This window comes from Notolabrus celidotus, chromosome 14 (assembly GCF_009762535.1).
Source record: "Notolabrus celidotus isolate fNotCel1 chromosome 14, fNotCel1.pri, whole genome shotgun sequence".
NCBI classification, from domain to species: Eukaryota; Metazoa; Chordata; class Actinopteri; order Labriformes; family Labridae; genus Notolabrus; species Notolabrus celidotus.
Window position 1 is genome coordinate 5,419,072 of NC_048285.1, and position 25,333 is coordinate 5,444,404.

Genomic DNA, 25,333 nt, shown 5'->3' on the forward strand with positions numbered 1-25,333 from the left:
CTCATGATCATGTCCTGAAAGACATTTTGTAAAGCTTTTTAAAACCTACGACTTAAGTTTCTCCAAACGATAGCATCAAAAAGTCTGAAAATAATCACAAAGAACCAGCAGTTTTAAGTTGAGCGGTCTAAGTTTTCTTTAATTAAACTACAGACATACAATTTAAATAAGTTACTGTAGAGCTTTGACAAACCCAAATCTTTTTCGCTGTAGGACTCATTTTTAAATGTTGTTGCAATTTTGTTTTTGAGTCCTTATAAACGTTGTTGCTCATAAGAAGCTAGACTTTTAATGAACCAGTTAAGACGTTATGAGACATCTATTTGATGGATGAATCCCGAAAAATAGTGTCATGCAAATATGACACATTTTTAAACTCTGCTACCTTTTAAAGAGATGTATTAAACATCATATTTCCAGATTAAATAAATGTTAGAGAAGCTATTGTGCAGGTCATTTTAGCTAAACCAATCAAGGTAACTTTTTAATTCAACACTTGTGATTTTAGCTCATACTTTTTTCTAAGTCTGTTAGACTTATTTCCCAAAGACCATACGTTGTTGTTGTTTTTACAAACTTGGAAAAAGTACATGTTTTTATGAAGGTTGATTTACTCAAACAGTCAATGGGAAAACTGCTGTGGTCAAATAATAACAGACTTTTGAAAAACAGGACATTCAGTCAGGGCAGTGAAATAAACTGCAATACAATGAAAGTGTAAAAACGATTAGACAGAAATATGAATTCTTAGTAACAAAGCTTTGATTGGATTGTAATGGATTTATTTTTTTTACGTTATATCTTTTGTAAGTCTTAATTCTTTACAGAGTATTGATTGTTTTAGTTTCAAGATAAAAGAAGAAAGTCAGACAGAACAATAAAGGGAAGAAAAGGACTGTAAGGAAAGGCCAAAAAACAAAGCAATATTTTGACTATTTTCAGTCAAGGTAGAAGTCATCATAAGAACTTAAAGTGTCATTATGATTGAGTAATGATCTGATATCTAATTCTCAATATAGGTTAAATTCTAAGGGCCTTAAAAGTTGGCCGTTAATGGTTGATGGTTAGATATCTCAACAAAACCATCAGCTGTTTTAGAAATATTGTAATATGTTGTGTCCAGCCTCCATTACTTTATTGTTTTAAACTAACAGTTTCAGTCCTATTAGATTAAACTTAATTCATGCATATCCTACAAATCTGTTTCACCTGTTCAAATTAGAGTCCAAAATGATCTACCTGTTAAATATGAAGACGTGGTTGAGTTGTGGTCAAGTGTTCTACAAGGACGAGGCTTTTCAACCAAGCATGTTGTGCTGTCCATCATCAGCTGCGTCACCCGAGGCGTCCAATCAGTGACGGCCTCCCAGGTCAGGCCTCGTCCTGCTCCTGGAGTGACCAGAGTCCCATTGCATCTGTTGTAATAGAGAAAAGCTGTGGTACTTCATGTGTCATGTGCGGGGGGGGGGGGGGGGGGGGGTTGTTGAGGCGACTTCCTCTGTGCATGCAGCGTTAAAAATCCAGAGAGGAGCATCATATCTCTTCATTAGGAGCGGGCGGGTTTTTGAATGACAGGGTTCCAGCAACAGTTCAGACAAAATGATGATGCATGGGAAGCCTCAGAGGTATCGGGAAATTTCACCACAAACGGGGATGTAGCCTGCTGTCCAATTACCGGCAAGCGCACACGCTCCAGCAGTGATGCATGTCAATCAATGAACGAGCGGCGTGATTAGGAATTGAGAAAAATGATTCCATGATACAAGACGTTCAGTGTTGCATGAAATATGCTAAGACAACATCAATCTGACAAATCAAAGACGATTAAGCATTAAATGATCACACCTTCAGACTCGATACAAAAACATGTTTGATCTTTGGACATTTTTCAGCATCAATGATGATCAGTAAAAATCAAGTTTGCAAATCACAACACTCATTCTTTGTCACTCATCATGATGTCATTTCATCCACCAGGAGCCTCCTCCCAGTTTAAAGAGTTTCTTTGGGGTGAGCCTTCTGAACATTTCACTTCATGTATAAACCACAGAAATCGATTCAGACCTTGTGTTCAAACTTGATCTCTAACACACACTAAGTTGATCACCTGTTGTAGTGTTGAATGCTCAGCTGGTAAATGTCAGCTCACTGTGCAGCCAAATCATCAAACAACAAGAGATTAGAAATACAAATGACTAGAGGGACAGAAGTTTTAGAATAGAATAGAATAGAATAGAATACTGTAGCGTGGAGTGGGTTGGCGTGGAATGGAATGGAATGGAATGGAATGGAATGGAATGGAGTTGAGTTGAGTTGAGGGGAATGGAATGGAATGGAATATAATATAATAGAGCTGAAAGGGATGGAATAGAATATAACAGAGTGGAAGCGGATGGAATGGAATAGAATAGAGTGGAAGGGGATGGAATAGAATAGAATAGAGTGGAAGGGGATGGAATAGAATAGAATAGAGTGGAAGGGGATGGGATAGAATAAAATAGAGTGGAAGGGGATGGAATAGAATAGAATAGAGTGGAAGGGGTTTGAATAGAATATAACAGAGTGGAAGGGGATGGAATAGAATATAACAGAGTGGAAGGGGATGGAATAGAATATAACAGAGTGGAAGGGGATGGAATAGAATATAACAGAGTGGAAGGGGATGGAATAGAATATAACAGAGTGGAAGGGGATGGAATAGAATAGAATAGAGTGAAGGGGATGGAATAGAATATAACAGAGTGGAAGGGGATAGAATAGAATATAACAGAGTGGAAGGGGATGGAATAAAATAAAATAGAGTGGAAGGGGATGGAATAGAATACAATAGAGTGGAAGGGGATGGAATAGAATACAATAGAGCTGAAGGGGATGGAATAGAATATAACAGAGTGGAAGGGGATGGAATACAATAGAATAGAGTGGAAGGGGATGGAATAGAATATAACAGAGCTGAAGGGGATGGAATACAATAGAATAGAGTGGAAGGGGATGGAATAGAATATAATAGAGCTGAAGGGGATGGAATAGAATATAACAGAGTGAAAGGGGATGGAATAGAATATAACAGAGTGGAAGGGGATGGAATAGAATATAACAGAGTGAAAGGGGATGGAATAGAATATAACAGAGTGGAAGGGGATGGAATAGAATATAATAGAGCTGAAGGGGATGGAATAGAATAGAATAGAGTGGAAGGGGATGGAATAGAATATAACAGAGTGAAAGGGGATGGAATAGAATATAACAGAGTGAAAGGGGATGGAATAGAATATAACAGAGTGGAAGGGGATGGAATAGAATAAAATAGAGTGGAAGGGGATGGAATAGAATTGAATAGAGTGGAAGGGGATGTAATAGAATATAACAGAGTGGAAGGGGATGGAATAGAATATAACAGAGTGGAAGGGGATGGAATAGAATATAACAGAGTGGAAGGGGATGGAATAGAATATAACAGAGTGGAAGGGGATGGAATAGAATATAACAGAGCTGAAGGGGATGGAATAGAATATAATAGAGCTGAAGGGGATGGAATAGAATATAAACGAGTGGAAGGGGATGGAATAGAATAAAATAGAGTGGAAGGGGATGGAATAGAATACAATAGAGCTGAAGGTGATGGAATAGAATGGAATAGAATGCAATGGAATGGAGTAGAATAGAATGGAATTAAATAGAGTGGAGGGGAGTGGAATGGAAAGAAAAGATAGACGATAATAGAATAACTTCATATTGCACTGAACAGATAGTTTAATGTCAGGTAAACTCTCAATACATAAAATGTATTTAGGTTTAAATCACGTGATACTTTTTTAAAACTTTTCACTTACCATGAAACATTCTTTCATACTTTTGAATTAGCGTTTAACCTCACTTTGCACTGCTTATGGCAAGTGTTTGCTTCCCCCCCACACTTGCATTCAGTTTTAAAGTGTAAGCATTTTTCGGCACCTGGTGCAGCACAATGCTAGTTTGACATAGTTCCCAAGTCGCAGTCAGGAAAGCTTAACTACTATTAAAGTCATACCATCAGACAGGGAGTTCCTGGTTTCTTTTTTCAAATTATTTTTCAAAGTAAGGATAATGCATTTGTTGGACTTTTTTCCTATCAGTGATAAAATGCAGAGGTTCATAGTCATAGTAGATGCTCCCAGCTGACACAAAGTATTTTGTGTGTAAAGATGTTTTTCTGCACACAGCTTGACCTGCAGCTTGCATTACGCCTTGGTCTAGTGTTGCTTTAGCATGACTTAGCTCTTCTGCTTCACTATTTACTCATTCACAAAACAACCCTTACTTTTTTCATCATCAACATCACACACACACACACACACACACACACACACACACACACACACACACACACACACACACACACACAGACATCTGAAATTCAGGTTGCATTCAGCCTGGACACCGTAGTGAAAGCTGATGATGAGCTGAGAGTCTCAGAAAATCAATCACAAAACTTTAAAGTGACTAAAACACAGACAGTGTCGATTCGTTGAACAGCTCCTGCCCAGTGCAATGAGAAACCTTTGATTGAAAGTCTTGTTAGTTTGGAGTCGAGGCCTGCTTGTTAACCACAGATCTTAATAGAAAGTCTCCAACATCACTTTGATATAAAACTCAAGAACACACCATCCTTCATTCCCAGTCATTAGTGTGTCAGAGTAACTCTATTAGCTCTATTAATGATTTATTTGTCAGGCTTTTGAAGAGCTTCATTAGTTTCACATGTCAGCGACAATTATTGAAGTCTGTACACATTTTCAATCATTCAGAAGCACATTTTTTATCCGTCGCTCTGAGGTCTGTGTGTAAAGCAGTGGTAAACAGCTGATTAATCACTCAGTTTTTGTATCAAGCAGTGCACCCATTAAATCCATCCAGTGGGTCTCAAGCTGTTTTCATTACCAGCACCATTTCCAGCATTATCTGCTCTGTTATTGTTGTTTTGAATGACCAGCCTCTACTTTGTAATATCACCTAGAAACATCCCAAAATTCTCCACTTTGGTTCTGTACTTCAATCCATGCTGCAAAATGACGCCGCAGAACTCAGACGTGCCTAGAGGAACTCAAAAAAAGAACAAAATTAGTAACAGAGGAGGCACACTGGGAGTGTTTTTTCATTTGGTGGCGTAAAATGTGAACCCTGAGGCGCATATTTCACACCATGGCAACACAGCGCTCGTGGTGCGCTGTGTGGCAGCAGCAGAAAGACCTCAGAGATGTATTTAACCGGAGGAATTTTGGTTTGAGTTGAATGACGAAACATATTTCTCCATCTGTGGTAATGAAACAGATTAAAAAACAAAGTGTACTAGTTTCACACATTTGCAGGAGAAGCACTGCTCATTACATGCTCTGTCTGCTTTTTGAGGCAACGTCTGTGCAAGAACGCAGCACGTGTGCTCTCTGTTATTTAAAGATCTCATTGATTGTCGTGGTGGGGTGCTGCGCTAAAGGTCAGAATTTTCTAAAACTTTTATGAAGCTTGCTGAATATCACTGATCATGAAAAAGTGTTGCAAATGATTTTCTTTGGAGTGATATTCAAACGGGATAAGTTATCAAGTTATTGATTCCCCACAGCATGCCATAACAAAGCTGTATTAATCCTGTACTGCAGGTAATAGGTACGGCACAGTGAGCAATCAGGGCATTCAGGAGGTTCCCCCTGCAAAATAATTACTGTTCACTCAAAAGCATGATTGAACTGTGGACTTCATGTCTTCTGTAAAAGCTGCAAAAGTTATCTTAATGAGTTTTTAGCAGGTTGCATGAGACTAATGCTACTTTGGGACATCTTGTGTATGTTCAACACATTTGTCAAGAATTAGCAAAGTGTGTATTTGAATCAAATCAACTGACCCAAGCACACGGTATCCACCTGGGCTGTAGAGATATCTAGAAAAGTCCTTTACAGCATGCTGCCATGTATTTCATCCAGTGAATTATTTGAGATGTGTCTCTTTCGATGGCTTTTCTTAGCAAATCTGTCAGGGGAGATGAGCCTCCGAAATCTGAGCTCTGAGTGCTGTCGAAACTTTCATTTCAAATTTCCTCCACAGCGTTGATAATTTGTGACCAGTGACAAGCAGAGAAAAAGTCATGAGGGAAGAAAAATCCTTATGAATGCAGCACAAAATTCTGACAAGACTTATGTTATCACAACCTCTAGTTCAGTTAAAATTCCACTGCAGTTATCAAACGTATTTCACTAAATAGCATAATTTGCAGGTTTGCACAGGATGCACTGATGACTTCTGCTGCATTTGCAAACATCAGAGGTCCTAAAACCCCAAAACTAGTACAAGGTTTCAAACATGTTTAGATCTGCTGTAAATGGCTCTTTACTTTGGGCTCTAATGGGGTTTCTTTGGCGTTTGGTGCCAGCCTCTAGTGGACACTCAATGAACACCATTTTTTTTGCACTTCTGCTCTGGCTTCATTTTCCAAACTGGTCCAATGGAGATGAAGCATAGATCTGATGTCAGTCTCCTCCTTCCCTATACAGTTATCAGTGATCCACACTGCAGTGGACATGGTCAAGGTTGGATATAAAGCTGATTTTACAAAAGAAAGGACACTTCTCACAAAGCACAGAAACCCATCAGCTAAGAGCTCAAGTGAAAGTAAAATTCTGGAAACCTAATGAGATGCAGTCTCATTCGTGGCCTTTCACGAGGATCGTTGTATCGTTCAGCAGGCTTCATCTAAACTTCTTGGGACAACTGCACCACTTACTGCTAATCTATGTTAATGTAACCTTTTAGTCGTCCTCTGAGATACTTATTTGGATTTTGTCAGTAAATCTGGAGGGTGAAAGACATTTATGAAGATTGAACACACAGAACAGATCATTAAAATGTGGTTTTCCACCCAACAGTCACTGTGAATGGGATTCCTGGATTTGTGCAGTTGAATACTTTTACAGATTATTGAGTACTTAAAAGTTGAGGCCTTCTGCTGAGTGGAAATAATGGTACAAAGATGCCAAAACCAAATCAAACCAATGCACTTTGTTGTTTCCATCACTGAGATAACTGCATCAAACTTAGTTTAAGTCATAAAACACAACAGAAACCTCCATCCCCTGATCTGTTTGAAGTGAGATCCTGTACATTAAAAACTTTTACAAGAAGCTGGTTAGGATCAAATCTAAATCCCAAAACAATTGACACAGAAGCTGTTAAAATAAGTTTTCTAATCCTTCGTTTCAGCTCTTTAATCCCCAGAGTGTGCTGCTCTTTTATCCTGAGTAAACAGCTCCAGTCAACATCAGCCTCCTTCTATTTCCTGTGATAGAATACAAATCTGTTTGTCTTAAAGTCTTTGTCACTACTTCAGCTGATGTTTTTTAACCAGTGAATCTACAAGAAACAACAATGTGTCTCCAGCTTCTCATATCAGGAAACAATCTCTGAGGCATTAACTGAGTTTGTCCGACCCTTAACTTATAATTCAATATTTGTTTATTTACTTGATGTTTATTTGTATGGAGATCAGCATGAAGCATGTAAATTGATGCCATGCAGAGCTTTTATGGCCAAAGCTTTTTTGCAGTAGTTGTCCCAAAATAGATCTATAAAAATATATAAAATATCAACAAATAGACAAAGTACAGTCTGGAACAAAGATAGAAACTATTGTACAGTGAAACAGAGAGAAAGATGAAAACATGACATCATAACTGAGTCCTGTTCAAAAACGGTCTCCTTTTGAGTTTAAATAAGCTAAGGGAGGATCCAGTTTGAGTTCTGGAGGTTAGATAATCCACAAAACAGATCCCGTGGTCGATTATTCAAAAGTAAAGTGCTCGGATTAGAGTTGATGTATCTGATCAAATCTTTAAAATGGCTTATTGAGAAGAAAAAAGGATGACTAAATGGAGGTAGATTGAGGAGTGTAACCTTGTTTTTTGTTCAAAATGTTTGAGTATGATTAAGGAAACATCCACAGGCTTATCTTTCTTCCAGCAGAGGGTTAGATTCAGGCTGGACATTCAAAACAAAATGTGATAGAACTTTTAAGATTCTCAGTCGATATAATAATTCATATTTGAGTTGATACGTTTGACATATTTTAGCATCTTGGTCTTGAATTGCTGCCTTACTAAACCCTTACATAGTACAACAAAAAATAATATTTAAGGTTTAAGAACTACAAGTGTTTTTTCTCCATAAGATGATTACAGTTGTGAACAAACAATATTTAATTTGATACCGCTCTGAGGGTCTCAGACTGTGTGGATTATAGCGCCCCCTGCGGACAAAGTATACGGTGTGTCGTCCCATTAAGAGCACACGTCATCTGGAGCTGGTAATCTCAGTGTTAGTAGCTAGATCAGTTTAATCCTGTCCGGTGTTTCTTTGAAAATCGGACCAGATCCAGTAAAAAAAAAGTGGATTTCCATATCTCAATAATTCTCAGATTGAACCTTTCAGCAGTGTATAAACTCAGAGCAGAAAAGCTGTTTGTCTGAGCAAAAATGTGCGCCTCACAGCCTCAATTAGTATTCAGTGTTTCATCAATCAGTGGTTGCGAGTTAAGTTTGAAATGACCCTCTTCCACCGTGTCTGATTGTGCAGCAGAGGCAGATACACTGATTTGTTATCCACGAGGAGCGTACTGTACGGTCAGCGCCTGGATGGACGATCCATTATTAGAGCAGTGAATTTTTGTATGTGTTAAGTAGGCCTTGAAGCGTGTTCGTCATTATTGCTTTGCAGTGAGCTAATTAGTAATAAACCCCTGCAGCGGCACGTGGTGTGTGCATTACAGTACGATCAGCCTGCAGGCCTGTTCTCTCTGTCATCAGGAGTTATTATTAACATTAGTGAGTGTAAAAGTTCACTCTGATACTATTTGCGGCGTTGCTATGCTCCTCAGGCCTGAGCAGGAGTGTGGACAAAAGAATTCATCATCTTTTTCTCCTAAGATTTCTGAGTAACACCCGGCAGAGGAAAAGAAATCAGGTTATTAGTCCTCCCCTCTTTTTTTCAGATCCACCCTTACAATTATCCGTTCAGTCCTTGTCTCTGGATCTGCTTTAATCTTCAACCAGTCACCACGCTGTTTTTGTACATTTTTGTGGCTTTTTCAGAGCCCTCCTTCTCTTTTTGCATCCGTCCACCTACCCCCTTCACCCACCTTCCTCTCCGTCCATCTCGTCTGTGAAATATTGATGCAGGGTAAATGACATCAGTAGTCTGTTTCAGAGAAATGATGCCACCCAGCCTCCCAGTCACTCCTGGCTGTTTTTCTCATTATTTTTCCCCCACTCTTGCGTCTTCGTAATGCCTCCATGCTTTATTTATGATGGCTTGTGGGCAGGTTTTTTTTTTGGCACCTCGTCTCTCCCTCTTTTATTTCCTCGAGTTTCTTTTGTTTCTTTAGATCGTCGCGGTGAATGCGTCATTCTTTCTTTCTTGGCAAATACACACTTAAATGTCAAGAAGCTTACACACACAAACTGTGAGAGAAAAAAGACCAGTTGCATTGAAGTACATGTAGAGGAATATCTGTTCTCTTATCTTATCACCTTAACAATATTGTGTATATGTGTTTGTTTGTGAGCCCTCGTTCTGAGCTTCCCGACTGCAGTTCAATTCTGAGATGTTTTTCTCTCCACACTCCACTGCATCAGTTTCACCCACTGTGGAGAGTGGAAAATCATTGCCCAGACACAAAAATGTATGAAGAAACTGGATGGAACATTGTTGTTGTTGTTGAATATATATGTGTATTGTCAGTTGTCCACATTTGACAGATATTTAAGAAAATTCTAACAAAGTTTGGTGACAGGAGAGCAGATTCAAAAAGCTGGTTGCTTCAGAAAGTAAAGTAGAGTGTGTAACGCAGAATAAATGACTTGTTTATCATTGCAAGTTTACCAAACTTAATGAAGCAGAACTGCACAACTCTCATGCTATAGTTTCCCAACATTAATATGAAAAATAACTCCAGAGCTGCACAATTATCAGGCAGATAATGAGCAAAGTCATTATGACATCTGGTCCCTCCAACTGCCAAATCCAATGAACACATATGGATAATTTTGCCATCCAGCTGCACAGTTGTGGGGACATCTCATTATTAATTACTCTGGTAAAGTCCTGAAGAAAGTATACATACTTAAGTGTTGTCTGCATAAAGATAGTTGTTGCTTTTAGTTTGATTTTCTTACTCTGCTATTCAGAAGTTCAGATTTCACAGGTTAATTATGCACCTCATGTACAGAGGGTGTAGTCCTCAAAGCAGGTGCAAAACCAACCCACGGCCCTTTGTTGCATGTCGTGTCACAGTTATCTGCTATATCCAGTGACCTTACCTCAAAGTAGTGGCATATAAAGCCCTGAAATAATCTGAAAAAAAGTGATGTATGAAGCTTAAAAGTAAAAAAATTGAGATTCAAGCCATAGACTGTATAAATAATGAATGTAGTAGCCGTGACGTCACCCATCAGTTTCTGAAGCACTGTTTTGAGGACAATCGGTGGCGGCGGCCATATAGGAAATGTTGAACTCAACATAACTGCTGTCGAGCGAGTGTGACGTAAAGAGGCGGGCTTTGAGCCTCCTTGCCAACAGCTACAGTGCTGTCCATCAAGTCAGCTGTGCCTCTCGTAATGGAAAACTCGGAATCATAATATCTTCGATATTGCCAGGTGTGTGCCGATCGAGAAATGAGCTATCCAGACTACACTCGTCTTTTGTACCAGGCTGTAAACATGTTTATTTCTGCTGTAAAGATCAGCTTATTTGAATTGGTGTGTATGTGGTTTCCAGTACTTCGGGAGCCAGCCTCAAACAGATCCTCGATGAACTGCAGTTTTTAGCACTTCCGCATTGGCCTCATATTTTTATACCGGAGGTTGCCACTTGATTCAAACCCATAAAAAATGCCTCTATGAACAGTCATAACTCATTTTTTGGGTGAAATGAATTTCAGTTTAGAACAGTCTGCAACAAGTGCAATTAAAGTGCTTCATAAGTCTTTGAAATAGTCTGTATAAAACAAGGAGGCAGTCAGAGTGACCTCACCCACTGGTTTCTACAGACGTATGAAGCCCAAAGATGGCAGTCAACTCCAACAAGCTTCAGAGTGATCTAGAAACAGGCAGAGAGGTGGAGTCTAGGCCAGGTCCTTGCTGCCAAGTGAACAGCTAAAACACACCCACCTGTTAGTCATATCTGCCACGCCCCCAATTAAGCTTAATTATGGATAGTTCTTTGCCTTAATATTGGTTAAGTTGATAAAAAGAAACACTTCACATACAGTTGCCACAAATAAAATAATAGGACCAAAACCTATTTTATTACCAGTACTGTAATACGGGCGTTGTAATATGGGCTGTAATGGGGTTTCCTTTAGTTTTGGAGACAGCCTCAAGTGGACACTTGAGGAAATGAAGTTTCACTGATTTCCAAGATTGCCACTTGGGTGCAACTACACTTAGTAAATAATTAAAATTAGCTCATGCAGTTACTTTAAAGCTAAAAATGGCACAAGCATTTAAAGAGAATCACTGACTGTGGAAAAAAAATTAAATAGAGCTTATCAAAGCATATCTGCAAATTTGACTCCAAGCCGACTCAGTACTTAAAAGTTTCAAGAGGATAGAGGGATTTGTACTCAATAATTTACCACCAGGGGATGAGCAATGAAGAAAATGGCTAACGGTCACAGAAGTTCAAAGGTGTTGGTGTTGAAATGATCTCTTTATAGAGTATATCAAAGTCGGACACTTCATATTTAAGAGCCATATAGCAAGATTGACATTAGTTTTAAGAAGGTCGAGTGTTAGCACTTTCCTAATGGGTTCAATGGGTGCGAGTTATAAGATGTAAGACACCGACTCCATTAAAAATGTCCTTCGGGTATCTGATAGGGAGAATATTCAGGGGACGGGATGGAGTTTCATTTCCTGAATAATTTCAGACAACACAGACGAGATACACAGGGAGGTGTGTGTTATCTTAAGGAGATGAGCGTGACAAACGGACTGTAATTTGTTTTGAGGGTGAAATGATTTGTTGCTTGATATCAGAGTCTTTCTTGGTGACAAATGTGTCGCAGGTTTGAGAGCATCAGTGGAAAGAATGAGATGACTGAGTAAACAGAAGTTTCAGATTTGGATGGTTGTTACTTAAAGCTGCAGTGAGGAACTTTAAGTGTGTGTCACTTTTGGCGCCCCCTGTGGGTAAATCTGATTTAGTCCTAAACATCAAGGTAGTGTTTCCCAACAAAAACTCTTGCTCTGCTCTCTGTTAACAACAAAATGTGACTATTTGCTGTTGAAAAGGTTGAAAAGGTTAAAAGGCTGTTTCTTCATTGTGCTATCAATCGTCTGGTCCGACACCTATCTCCTCGCAGCTGTTTCAAGCATTAAAACTATAGATTTAGAATTTCTCAATCTGGTTGTCACTTGTTTTGAGTGCTTTTGCAATCATAGAGATGAATTTGTAGCAACTTCAATCTGTTTCACAACCAGCGAAAAACTCCTTACTGTGGCTTTAAATAATCCCAACTTTACAGGGTACACAACTTTTCCTGTAGTGCCCTCACTGCTCAGTCTAATCTAGTTTGAATGCTTCTAATGATTTTCTAACAATTGTGCCCAGCAATATACTCAGGTACAAAGATGCGTAGGTAATAAAGTTAGAAAGTAATGAGCAAAATGTGCAGGGAAATCAGAAGTTAACTGCCTGCACATGAACAATATCTGTACTGCACCATTAAGTTAGACATAACCAATCAAGAACAGATTGGTGAGTGAGTAACCATCCCATGTTTGCACATTTTAAGCTGACACTATATTCTGATATTTCCATGTTTCTTTGCTTTAAATGTTGAACAATAAACCCAACTTTTTACAACTTTTCCAAACTGTCATTACGGCTCACACCACTCTGGTTTTGATTGTCTTCAATGGCGGTATTTAACAATTGTTGAAGTCCTTAGCAGTTTAATAAGATGCACAGATAAGGCAGTAATAACATTCAAAAGTAATGAACAAAATGAGCAGCAGCAGTAAGGAAATCAGCAGTTAACAGCCTGCACATGAGTGATAAGTAATCATTGCTGTAATGTGTCCCTATTGCACCATTAAATGTTGGGTATAGACAGCGGTAAGTGAAACAGACATCACAGTATTGAGCTTAAGTACGAGTGATAAACTTGATTGCCTCTTTTGTCATCACTGTACCAATTGAAGCAGCTCCTCTGAAGACAGAGAGCAGGACACTAATGATAATGATGCTGATGTCAGGGAGTCCACCCACATCTAGACAGGCTGCTTCCCACAGGCACTGCAGAGCATCACCAGCATCTAAAATAGTTTCTGTTTGTAATTTAGGATCATGTTATTCATTTAAAATGGATCGTCACGGGGCGACTCTGTGCCCTTTACAATCAAGTGCACACATGTTTGCTGTCAGGGCAGCCACTCTTATTTAAACATGAGGTAAGATGAGGAGCCCGTGTTTAAGAAGCATACTAGCACTCTGTGAAGGCCCAAAACGACACTGTAAACCCGACCAGTACTTCTAACTCATAGCCATGAAGGGTACAGCACTCAAAACCAGTTATTTATTTGAACCAACAATTAATTATTGAGTTATCAAAACGATTAATGTTGTTTTGATTATTTGTGGATCAATTATATTTCAATCAGGAGAGACACAGTTTGAAGATTAAAGGTTATTTATTACAACTTAATGAATAATGAAACTTGACAGAAATCTTTGGCGTAAGGACTCTATGGGGATAATTTTGTGAGCGTAGGATGTGTGAAATTGGCAGCAGAAGAAATCCCCCTATAGAGTCCAGACACTGGTGTTGGTGGTTGATGAATCCTAGGAATTGAAGACTTTGTGGAGACCAGGTGGAGATGGGGAGGTGGAGGGATGTGCACCATCAATGCAAGAAAGAACTAGCTGGAGAGAGAGACACATTTAAAAAGAACGCAGAAAGTTGATAGGCTGACGATAAGGGCGTGCCACTGAGCTATTGGATGACAGCTGCCGCTGATTAACCAATGACAGCTCCGGAGCATGCAGCTGGAAGCGGGTGAGCTATTGAACGAGGGAGAGGAGAGTTAAACAACTGCTGTGATTGCTTTTATAGTCTTCCTGTCTAAACTTTGGCTAGAGCTCCATTGAGTTAATATCCGTGTCCAAATAACAACTTTTGAGTGTATAGAGGGACGCTGCGTATGACGTCATCAACGTCACCACGTAAGTCTTCACACACTTGTTAAAACCACAATGGCTGTGCTTCACAAAGCAGTAAAATTAAACTAGACACAAGGAGTTTGGGAAAAAAATGTGTTTCCGCTACTTAAAAACTCTTATGTGATCAGTTACCACAAACATTTTGAGTTATTTCAACTTCTTCAGGTTTTACAGTGTACTTGCTAAAAGGAAGACTACTAAAGCCATATGTAGCATCTACTCTAGTCAGAAAAATCCACATTGCATTACCATAAACTCTTGTCATCATACACTCCAGCTTTCTACACAACCCTGCAGATAGTGTGTCTGTGTGTGCGTGTGATGCAGCAGTCCTGGGAGGTAGATTGTGTGTGTTCCCTGCTGACCCGGTCTTGGATGGTTGCCACTGATTGGGCGATCAGATGGATGGAAGGAGAGATGGATCACTGCAGGAGGAAGGAGGGAAGGGAAGGAAGAGAAATAGACCTTTCAGCGTAGCAAGCAATGTAGCTTCATGTGTCAGCGCTACTCTCTGCACACACACACACACACACACACACACACACACACACACACACACAGTCAATCAAAACTAATTTGAATATGCCCACACAATTTCCCCCTATTTTACTGTCACTTGTATGCAGAAGTTTGCTCTCCCGCCTTTTAAACAAACGCACGCACGCACGTGCACGCACACACACACACACACACATACATACACACACACACACACACACACACACACACACACACACACACACACACACACACACACACACACACACACACACACACACACACACACTTCTGACCAGAAGTAGAGATTTGCTCCCTTAATAGAGCAGCTAATCTTTTTGAAAGCACCTATTTTGCATGCACAGTCCCAACTCTCTCCTTCTCCCTGTCTTTCAAAAAAGATCCCTTCTCTTGCAAACACACACACACACACACACACACACACACACACACACACACAAACAAACACACTCACAGAAGTTAAGTGATGTCTCTGTATCTCTTAACTCTACATTGAACCTCACTCAGAGCGCCCTCGTGACACGCAGAATGATCTGTGAGGCTGCAGAGATGAAGTGCTGTAAGAATGTGTGTGTGTGTGTGTGTGTGTGTGTGTGTGTGTGTGTGTGTGTGTGTGTGTGTGTGTGTGTGTGTGTGTGTGTGTGTGTGTGTGTGTGTGTGTGTGTGTGTTTAGACTCATCAACTCCAGGCACGTCTGGCTTCGGCTTGCATAATACTACAGTAGGGCACCACTTTCTACCCCGCGGCATCAGTTGCTAGGGTTACCGACAGGTCGACAAACCGCAGCGAGGAGGATAAACGAGCTCAGGGCCCCCATCAGCCCCTGGGTTGGCTGTAACACACACTCTCACACACACACACATACATACATGTTCTCCTGCATGTACACCAGAGAAAGTAAATACCTTCACTCAAGCACATGACTAAACACACACACACATCCTGTAGCCACGTTCCCACACACTCAGTAGTATCTCCCCTCTCTGTGAGTGCTGCGTTTTCCTCAGGGTTGCTGGTTTGACTCCAGCTTGTCAAGCAGCATCAGCCCGTCACTTCTGAGCCGTGAGCTCTGAGTGTGCCGCAGATCCATCATGATAATGATCATCTGCTCCGACATCTCATACATCACATCCCCCGCACTCATTAAATGTACTGTAGTCGCTCCTTTAGTCACTCATTCCATCTCTGCCCATCTGTCTGAAGACAGTGGCGCTGCATAACACTCATGATGTGTTGCATGGGTGATTTTTGTGTTTCCAGTGTGTCATCTCAGCTACCATCCACAGATGTAGCGCTCGGGGGCGCAGACCAAAAGTACAAATGAATGTTTATAGAGATAACCACCAACTGGACGCCGTGTTTATCTTACATTTGTTGACTTTCCCATCACTGCCTGTGTTTTTTTACAGAACATCTGTTTGTTTGTTTTGTTTATACTGCATCTTAGTTTTGTGTAATGACTGCTCTCGCGTCGCTTCTCTCTGCAGGATGATGGAGATGTGGAGGATGACATGACGATCAGAGAGGTAAGAAAACAGCCAATCACACAATCACACACTCCTATAAACATCAGGAAGACCAAAGCTATGAAAGACAAAATGCTAGTCTCCCAGACAGTCAGGAAATATGTGCACCGAGCTGCAACAGGTAGTGATGCTGCACAACTTGCAACATTTCATTATTTACAGATATGTATTAATATGAATATCTATTCATGTCATTTTGCTCATAATAAGACTGAATGTATGCAATAAACTATCGCAGCATTGCCCTTCTTTAGCTGAAGGTTTAAGTTATTTAGAGTGATGGTTTAAGAGAGCAGGTTCACTTACGGCCAAATTCCACCAGATACATGTCCAGGCCGTCTCCGATCCGTCACAGCACAGGGTCTGATAGGTTTCTATTCTAGTCAATGTGTTAACTTCCACTGGATCCGCTCCGTTGCATTCTGGCTGCGTCTCTGATCCGGCAGGTCGAAATGCAACGGATCAGATACACAAGACTATTCTTGCCGGATGCCGGAGCACAACGCATCAACCTCAACAGAGCAGATGGAGCGGGACAGGAAGTCAGGCACCAAAACATCCTGTTAATTTTCAGAATAAAACACTCTGTGTTATCACCAGATCGTTTTTAACTTAACTACAACAAACCGTCATGATGAGCGGAGCCAGGCCTGGAGTCAACAGGTCATAGGTTTTCAGAGGACCAGAAAGACAACATGGATGAGGACAGGAGGAGGAGAATCCTTGATTCAGTGATTACAGAAGGAAAAGCTCGGTCACATGACTCCAGCTGTCCGGCGGTCCTGCTCCGCGCTGCGTTCTGAAACGCAACCCATGGGTGTTGACGGACGAGAGAGCACGGAGTTGGACCGCAGCGGATCAGAGACGGACCTGACACCGATCTGGTGGAAGTCCTGTGTTAAAGTTACAAAAGCAAAGTTTCCTCTGCTACTTTTTGATCCTTTCTGGTACCTGTAGTCCTCTTAATTTGATCACAATCTCTTTTAATGCCAGGACTCACCCCCACATGTGCAATCAATGTTCCTACTGACACTATGAAGGCCACTGTGGGCTCTCACTGTCATGCTTTAAATCCCTGCATAATAAGGACATAAGGTTCGATACTTGCTTGCACCGAAAGACATCACACCTCGACAGACCCAGATCTTCAAGTTTCTCAATATCCCCAGACGGACCGATTACCCTGAAGTCTTATATTTTTGGATATGACATCATCCATAATTCATCCATCAACAGCACCTCTCATTTCCTCTCTGTCAGCCTCACATTCCTCACACTTTCTCCATCGTTCTTCCCTCGGAATCACTCATCGTTCCCCCCCACGTATGTCTGCTCCTCGCTACGTCTCCCTCCCGTGTTCTCCGTTCACCTTCCTCGCCGCCCATCGATGTAGGTTTTGTGTGATTTATAGAGTCATTCAGAGCGGTGCCCGGTCCATTGATTGTCTATCAGAGGGAGGTGATTTGTCAGGAGGTGGGGGGGTGATTTGATGCCTTTGTCTTTTGATTAGTGACTGGCAGCAAGCATAGAGATGTCATCTGCTAACAGGACTCATTATGTAGGCAATCAGAGAACTGAAACATTCAATGTTTGGCCAACAAAGCCGGGACATAACCGAGAGCTAACCTTTATTAAAGATTAGAGTCGTATACCTCTGACTTAAAGCGGTATGATTCAGTTCTTTGATTGCCTATTTATTAATTAATCAATACCAGACTGGCTCATACAAGGCGACAGTGGATGACTTCATTAATGTCCTCAGGGGACATTTTAATGTTTCACTCCATTTTTATGTGACACACACATCCAGACCTGGAATACCGTATATAAAGCTACACACAGAGCCCAAAGACCTGCAGGTAGTGAGAGAAGTTTCAACATCTGTTCAGTACTGACTAACGGCCAAATTCCACCAGTCTGGTCCGTCGCCGATCCGTCACGGCACCAGATCTGATAAGTTTCAATTCTATACTATGAAAACAAAATGTCATTTTGAGCGGAGGTAGGCTTGAAGTCATCAAGTCAGAGGTTTTCAGAGGCTGATAAAGACAACATGGATAAAGAGAGGAGTCGGATAATCCTTGATTCAGTAATTAAAGTGGGAAAATCGTGGTCACATTGACTCCACCTGTCCGGTGGTTCTGCTCCGTGCTGCATTCTGAAAACACAACCGGTGGGTGTTGATGGACGAAAGAACACGGAGCAGGACCACAGTGGATTGGAGACAGATCGGTCACGGATCTGGTGGAAGTCCAGTGTAAGAGGGTTTACATTTTAGTGTATCAGAATGTGATCTGTGACTTTAAAGCTCCTCTGGGGACTTTTTCCTGGCTCAACATGATGCTTCCTTAATAAGTGGGCACACAAGCATACAGGCTCAACTGACACAGAGTATTAATTCAATCAATAATTAACAAGCTGTGTTATACTCCGATGATCCCAGTGTTCAAAAGGGTCCTGTGTTTAAAAGTTACAGATATGTGCAATGAAAACTTCCACCTAGAAATTAATTTAGGAAGAGGATACACATTTTAACTACTGAGAAATAGATAGGTATCTTTAACAGGTGTGGTATCTACCTTTGCATTAGCTGCTGGCACTCAGATATTCGCGGGTTAGCGTCTTGCTTATCGCTGACTTTGCATAGGTAAACTGGGACCTCTTCATGTACCAGTCCAGACTCCATTCATTTACTCCTCTATTGTTTTGTTTTTTTGCAGTCATGTTTGGCTCGTCCTTAACTTCCTCCCCGCGCGTGTGTGTGTGTTTCTGTGTGTGTGTCCTACAGATCTCAGAGTGGGAGGAGATGCAGCTTGATGAGCAGGTCAACTTCAACAACTGCAAGATCGACCCCGCCCCGTTCCAGCTGGTGGAGCGCACATCACTGCATAAGGTCTGATTGCATGTACAGCTGTGGATCAAACTATGTGTGTCTGCCTAACACTGGGATACAAATGTGTAACCATAGTTGTCTTTAGCAGAGTGTGTGTGAGTGATTCCTTGTGTTTATACAGAAGTTAAGATTCTGAAGAAGTCTGTTGTTAATCAAAGATATGAACTGATTAGGAAGTCTCGCTGCATCATCAGGAAATTTCTCCAAAAAGTATGAAGCATCATAAAAATAAAACACACCGGCCTGGGGTTTCTACAAAATATGAATCAGCTGTCTCTGAAACTTCGAAAGTCTCCTGCAATTTATTTCCCTTCCAATAGAAAATGTTTTTTCAAGCAATATAATATTCATGATGCACCAAGAAAATGGACTCCCTCCACCTCACTCCAGATATACCTGGTTCACTGGTGGTGTGTTGTGAAGTTGACAGAGCATATAAACAAACCAAAACACACACACAAGCCAATTTCTCTCATCCAGAGTGAAGAAGGAATCGAAAAAAACAGCGTACAATAAGAGCTTTGAGTCTTTAGAGCGCTTGTTGATTTAGTTTTCTTACTGCAGCACCATCGCACTCCGTGGATAAAGGCTCTGTCTTCAGCACACACACACACACACACACACACACACACACACACACACACACACACACACACACACACACACACAAACAAAAACAGAAACACACACACTGACTCTTTCTGGTTTGCAGAGGCTGTGGCAGTGCCTAATGTTCTCCATTCATAATGCTACCTCCTCTCTCTCTCTCTCTCTCTCTCTCTCTCTCTCTCTCTCTCTCTCTCTCTCTCTCTCTCTCTCTCTCTCTCTCTCACCCACCCTGTGGGCTCGGTGTGAATACTCTTTAAACATTTAAGAGAGGGATCCTGCACCAATCCATCTCGCTCCCCTCCCTCCACTGCACACTGCCAAAAGCCAATACCACGCACAATCTCCCTCAGCATATTAAACACCGCCCGCTGCCACTGCTGCTGCTGTATACAGGCATGCATGTGTGTGAGTGTGTGTGTGTGTGTGTGTGTGTGTGTGTGCTCTGTTGCCCGGCCTCTCTGGATCTGGCTATCATTTATCACAAGCTGTTTACTGCTGTTGTTGTTCAGTGTTTGACTGCAGGCCCTTCTGTAAGAGAAATCTGTCCATTGGAATATTTACATGACAGTATGTCTCTGCAGTCACCGACTGTGGTCTGAGGTTTTGGTCCTTTGGCTGCTGTCAGTTCATATGAAGTCGTAGCCATACGTCTAAATTAACACACACATCTATTATTTTTTTTTACCACTGCTTCAAAGCAAAGAGCTCAAGTAACTATTGCATATATAAAAAGGAAGTCAGTAAAAGTTTTTCTGGTAAGTACTTTTGACAGAGCAAGGCTGCAAAGTGCTACACAGACATAAAAACAACAATAATAACAACAATTAAATGAACAACAAACAGAAATAAACTGAAATAATCAGCTAACAGCAAAGCGCTAATTGCTGCTTCCCCTGCCTCAGCTTTTCAAGTCTGCTCATGAAAGGGAGGAGAGGTGTGCTCTCCCCGCCTCAGGCTTTGGCATTCCACGTAAGCATGTGGAAGGGCAAGGAGCTCTCAGAACAGAGCCATGCCACCTGATGTAGCATATTGCATGCAAATAATAAGTAAGGGGTCTTGTCTCACCCTGTTGGGATTCTATTTAGCATAACTACCTGCTAACCATACATTATCCCACTTAAAATACAAACACGTTAGCAAAAGATTTGGTCAAAATATTATTTTATTGATTTAAAGTGATTTATGTAAACAGTTTTTTTTTTTAAGTCCCAGTGATTCCACGTCTGTTATCGTTTCATGGTGATGGATTCTTCTCTGCCTGTTGAGATGGATTGAACATGAAACTGTCCTCATTCAGCTCTCCTTCTTCTCTGAGCTCTGCGGTTCACACACCTTTAAAAAGAAACTAATGTCACAACTTTAAACCCTGCTGCTATCATCACCACCGCTCATGGGTGAAGTTTCTTTTTTTTTGATCAAAGTCTTTTTTTAATTTTTCAGACATAGTCTCAAAAGATATTTACATTGAGAACAACAACAACAATAATAACATAGGACAATCACAGACAAAAACAAAAAACATGTCCTACTCCCTATTCCCACAGCACTGGATCTTCAGTAAGCACACAGCCAGACAATTACACAAAAAACATCTATACAGACATGACGCAAAAAAAAGATAAATATAAATAAAAATAAACAAATAAAATAAACAAATAAATAGATACATTTATATAGAAGTAAGAATGGGATTACAGAGTCATGTTGGCAGCTGCCATGTTTTCAACATAGGATATGAACGGTTGCCAAGTGTTCAACCGCTGATGGTGTATCTAATTTTCTCTAGATAGACAAGACACATGACCTCCCTTATCCAATGGCTTTATGTTGGAGGTACAGGGTCCTTCAAACTAGATAGGATAAGCCGCCTGGCCAAAAGGGAACATAAAACCATCATGTTTGCTTGGCCCCCACTAAAAGGAGCATTCTCTGGGGCAACTCCAAACAGTGAAATTAGTGTAGAGGGGTCTATTGTTGTGCCACATATTCCAGAAGAGGTCTCAAAGATGGAACACAAGAAACTTTGAACTTTATGGCAGGTCCAGAACATATTTAATAGTGTAGCAGGAGCCTGTTTGCAATGATCACATGTTGGATCGAGATCATGGTTCAAGTTTCTTTGTAGAGATCGCTAACCTAAAGTTTCTCTCACCTGCTCTGCTAACGAAAGCTAACAGTTTTACCTCACCTTACGCTCTATGGTGTCAACAAGCAGAAGCTAAATATGCCAGAGTTCTTTTCCGCGGATTGATTTAACATGACATGTGATCAGTTTCTCTGGCATTGCTCATTTTAGTGAAAGTTAATAACCATTGTCAAGCATCTTACAGAGCCGGAAGATTAATAAGAAAGCTGGGTAATAATTCTATTTAACAAGAGTGGTCATGACAGAAATGAAACAAAGTGACTTAGGGAGTTTGAGGGCTGCACAATCAACCTCAGTGTCACCTTTACTGTGATATGAGCATTTAGTTTCTCTCTTCCCATGCATATGTTTTATACTGGATGCATAGATTAAAGTGCTTTCACTCCATTTAATGCAGTTTAAGGTATAGCTACCAGCTCCCCTCAGAATAATTGGTGCTAATTCAGAGAAGAGGCAATCACAGTAGCTCCGGTTTGATTTCAGCTCGTCCTCATGCTGCACGACATCTCTGGCTCTGAAATATCAGTGGAGTCACATTTATTTAAACACTAGGCAGGCCAGAGAAGGTGCATTACTAGTATTTGTCCTTTTCAGTAAATAATCTGCCACATCACATGAGATACCTTCATAGGCAACCACTTAAACTTAATATAGAGTAATTGAAGCATCTGGTCCTTGCAGTGCATCCACAAATGATGCCCACATTTCCTGCACTCACCATCACCAGTGCCAAAAACTTCATCCATAAAAGATGGCAAACACAAAATGTGACTCAGTACTCCTGTGTGAGGTCTGCTGGTCCAGCTTCTCCAGCGTCTGTTGTGCCACATTACTGGGCTGATAATCAGTGGAGTCTATAGTTCTATTTGCAGCACCTTTTAATCAGTGAATAGCCGTTTAAATAGAAGTGAATGGGCTGAACTGGAGGTTAGCTGACTCTGTCCCCAGAGAAGCTACTATTACATTACGAATGGCCCTGCCCTAAAAACACTTTACTATCTTTTTCTTGGCTCGGCTTCAGTTTGCTTGGCACAGTGGGATCAATTTCAGACGTCCCAATTGCCCATTCGCGCTAAGCAGAAAGTCCCATTAAAGACTAAAGGAGTCCAGAAGAAAAAGTCCAGCTGGCTTCAGTCCTGCTTCCTCTCAGATCAGCAGCTGAAGTTTTTTCGACCCAGCATTCTTTTTGCTTTTAGCTGCCCTGAGCCGCACTCCTGCGCCGTAACTGGAGTAGTGGAGATAAGATGAGATGAAACTTTAATGATCCCTCGGGGAAACTGAGTCGTTGCATCAGCAAATACAGTACTAATAGAGCAGAGAGTACAAACAGAGCAAAACAGGGTCGTAAAACCTAACGACCTGAGAGCTGAACACAAAGGACAAATGTAAGAATGAAGGTATGAACGATGCAAAGAGCACATAATGACAATTCCTCTTCGCACATAACGTTGTTATTGTTTCCTCTGCAGCGAATCATCACCACATAAGAAGATTAGATTTAAAACATTAAAACAGTTTGTGTTAAGGTTATTGAGCAGGATATTTGCCTTTGACATGGACTGAATTAACCTCAACATTTATAAATACCTCAATTAGCTTAGCTGGTGTTAATGATGAAATTGACTTCAGTGCTATTATTAGAATCCGGTCTGGACTTCTGTTCCACTTTAATAGAAGAGACTCCAAACCTTTAACTCCCTCCACCTGTGTTTGATCCCATTCATGAGGCAGCTGTCTCAGGTTAATGTGGGGTCGTCATCATCATCATTACAGACCCAAGTCTGCAAGTAGAGTTTACACATGTATCTCTGCTCATCCAAACAAAAGTAGTACTGAATAAAGTTAAGGTTAATCAGAATGTTTGTTAATACAGTTTTAAACCTTGACAACATGAGATGAGAGATGTGCAAATATTGATGTTATTTCAATGCTCATTAAAGTTTCTTAAACTCAGATCAATAACTTCACCAAACCTTTGTCTAGATTGTTTTCAAACCTGACAATGAACCCCAAACTGAGTATTAAAGCTTCTCTGATGTTGTAAAAGCAACACAAAATGTCAACTAACAAGTGTTAACGCAGTAATGCAAAGCAACAGGGACTCAAAGTCTGCAGCAAAACGCAGATCTGTTTGGTGTCCTGCTGTTACAGACAACCTATAAGTCAATATATTACGATTGAGCATCAGACAGCGTTCAAATGCTGTTGATAAAACCACAGACTACCACATTTCAATGGCAATGTGACATCATTTGCTGCAGTCAGAGGACCAGACTACATGCTACCTCAGCCTAGTATCAGATCATAAAGACTATAATCACGATACATATTGCAAAGAGAATATCTAAACCAAAGTCTTTATAATATCATATGTAGAGACTCAAGATTAACAGGTAGAAACCCTGAGCAGAACCAAACCTTTTGGTGGACAGCCGTCCTCCACGACCATCTTCCCTCTCCTTGTTTTGCAAAATAGCTTCAACTAAAATGTGAGTGCAGAGGATGTAAAGGGCAAAATATTTTACTGCATTTTTGTCTGACTGGAATATTTACAAACCCAATTCCAAAAAAAATTGTGTGTAAAATGTTGATGAATACAGATTGCAAATAATTGAAACCATATATTTAACTGAAAATTGTGCAAAGACATCAAACGCTGAAACTTAAAAATATACACGTACGTGTTTTAAATTTGATGCCAGCAACATGTTTCAAAATTGAGTTAGGACAGGGTCACCAAAGCACTGAAAAATGTAAAATAACAAACAAAGCATTGAGAAAATTCCATAAGAATGAAATATAGAAATAGGATCAGGGGAAATGCCTCGGCCTGATGAATGACGTGTGCTACAAACATTGTTCCTAATGATTCAGTCCAGGTTTCAAACAGACTTCTTCATCTAAGATCTGCTGTTGTTTTTCAAAACGTTGATCATTTAAATTAAGCAATTTGAATCCTTTGAATGTCTCTGTCTCACTTTTCCCAAAGTGATCGTGTCAGCAAATGATCATGTCATTTAAAGTAGTGTTGGACTGTTTGAATGAATCCTTTGTGAATGAATTTGTCGATGTTGGATAATTAAAGTCAGTGGTGCATTTCCCTAACTGTGCCTCATTTCCTACTTAAAGTAGGCTCCGAACACACGCCAGAGTCTCTCATGTAAACTCATTTTACTGCTTCACTGATTGTTTTTATGCGATCTCTGCAGACTCACACCATCTTCTCCCTGCTGGGCCTCGACCACGCCTACGTCACCAGCATCGGACGCCTCATCGGAGTGGTTTCCCTGAAAGAGGTTAGAGTCACGTTGTGGATTATTCTTTGACGCTGTCACAGAAAAACCTGCATGTTTGGTAGATTTCTACGTCCTGAATGGAAAGCTAAAAATGTCTTTC

The 25,333-nt window shown here is 40.6% G+C and overlaps 1 protein-coding gene across 1 annotated transcript in view; it reads left to right on the plus strand.

Annotated features, from left to right (window-relative positions):
* clcn2c (chloride channel 2c) overlaps positions 1–25,333 on the plus strand; it is a 205,335-nt gene that overhangs the window by 170,467 nt on the left and 9,535 nt on the right. Inside the window, exons 20-22 of the mRNA XM_034701145.1 lie at positions 16,251–16,289; positions 19,078–19,182; positions 25,147–25,233. Of these exons, the coding sequence (XP_034557036.1) occupies positions 16,251–16,289; positions 19,078–19,182; positions 25,147–25,233 (231 nt within the window). The remainder of the gene's footprint in view (positions 1–16,250; positions 16,290–19,077; positions 19,183–25,146; positions 25,234–25,333) is intronic.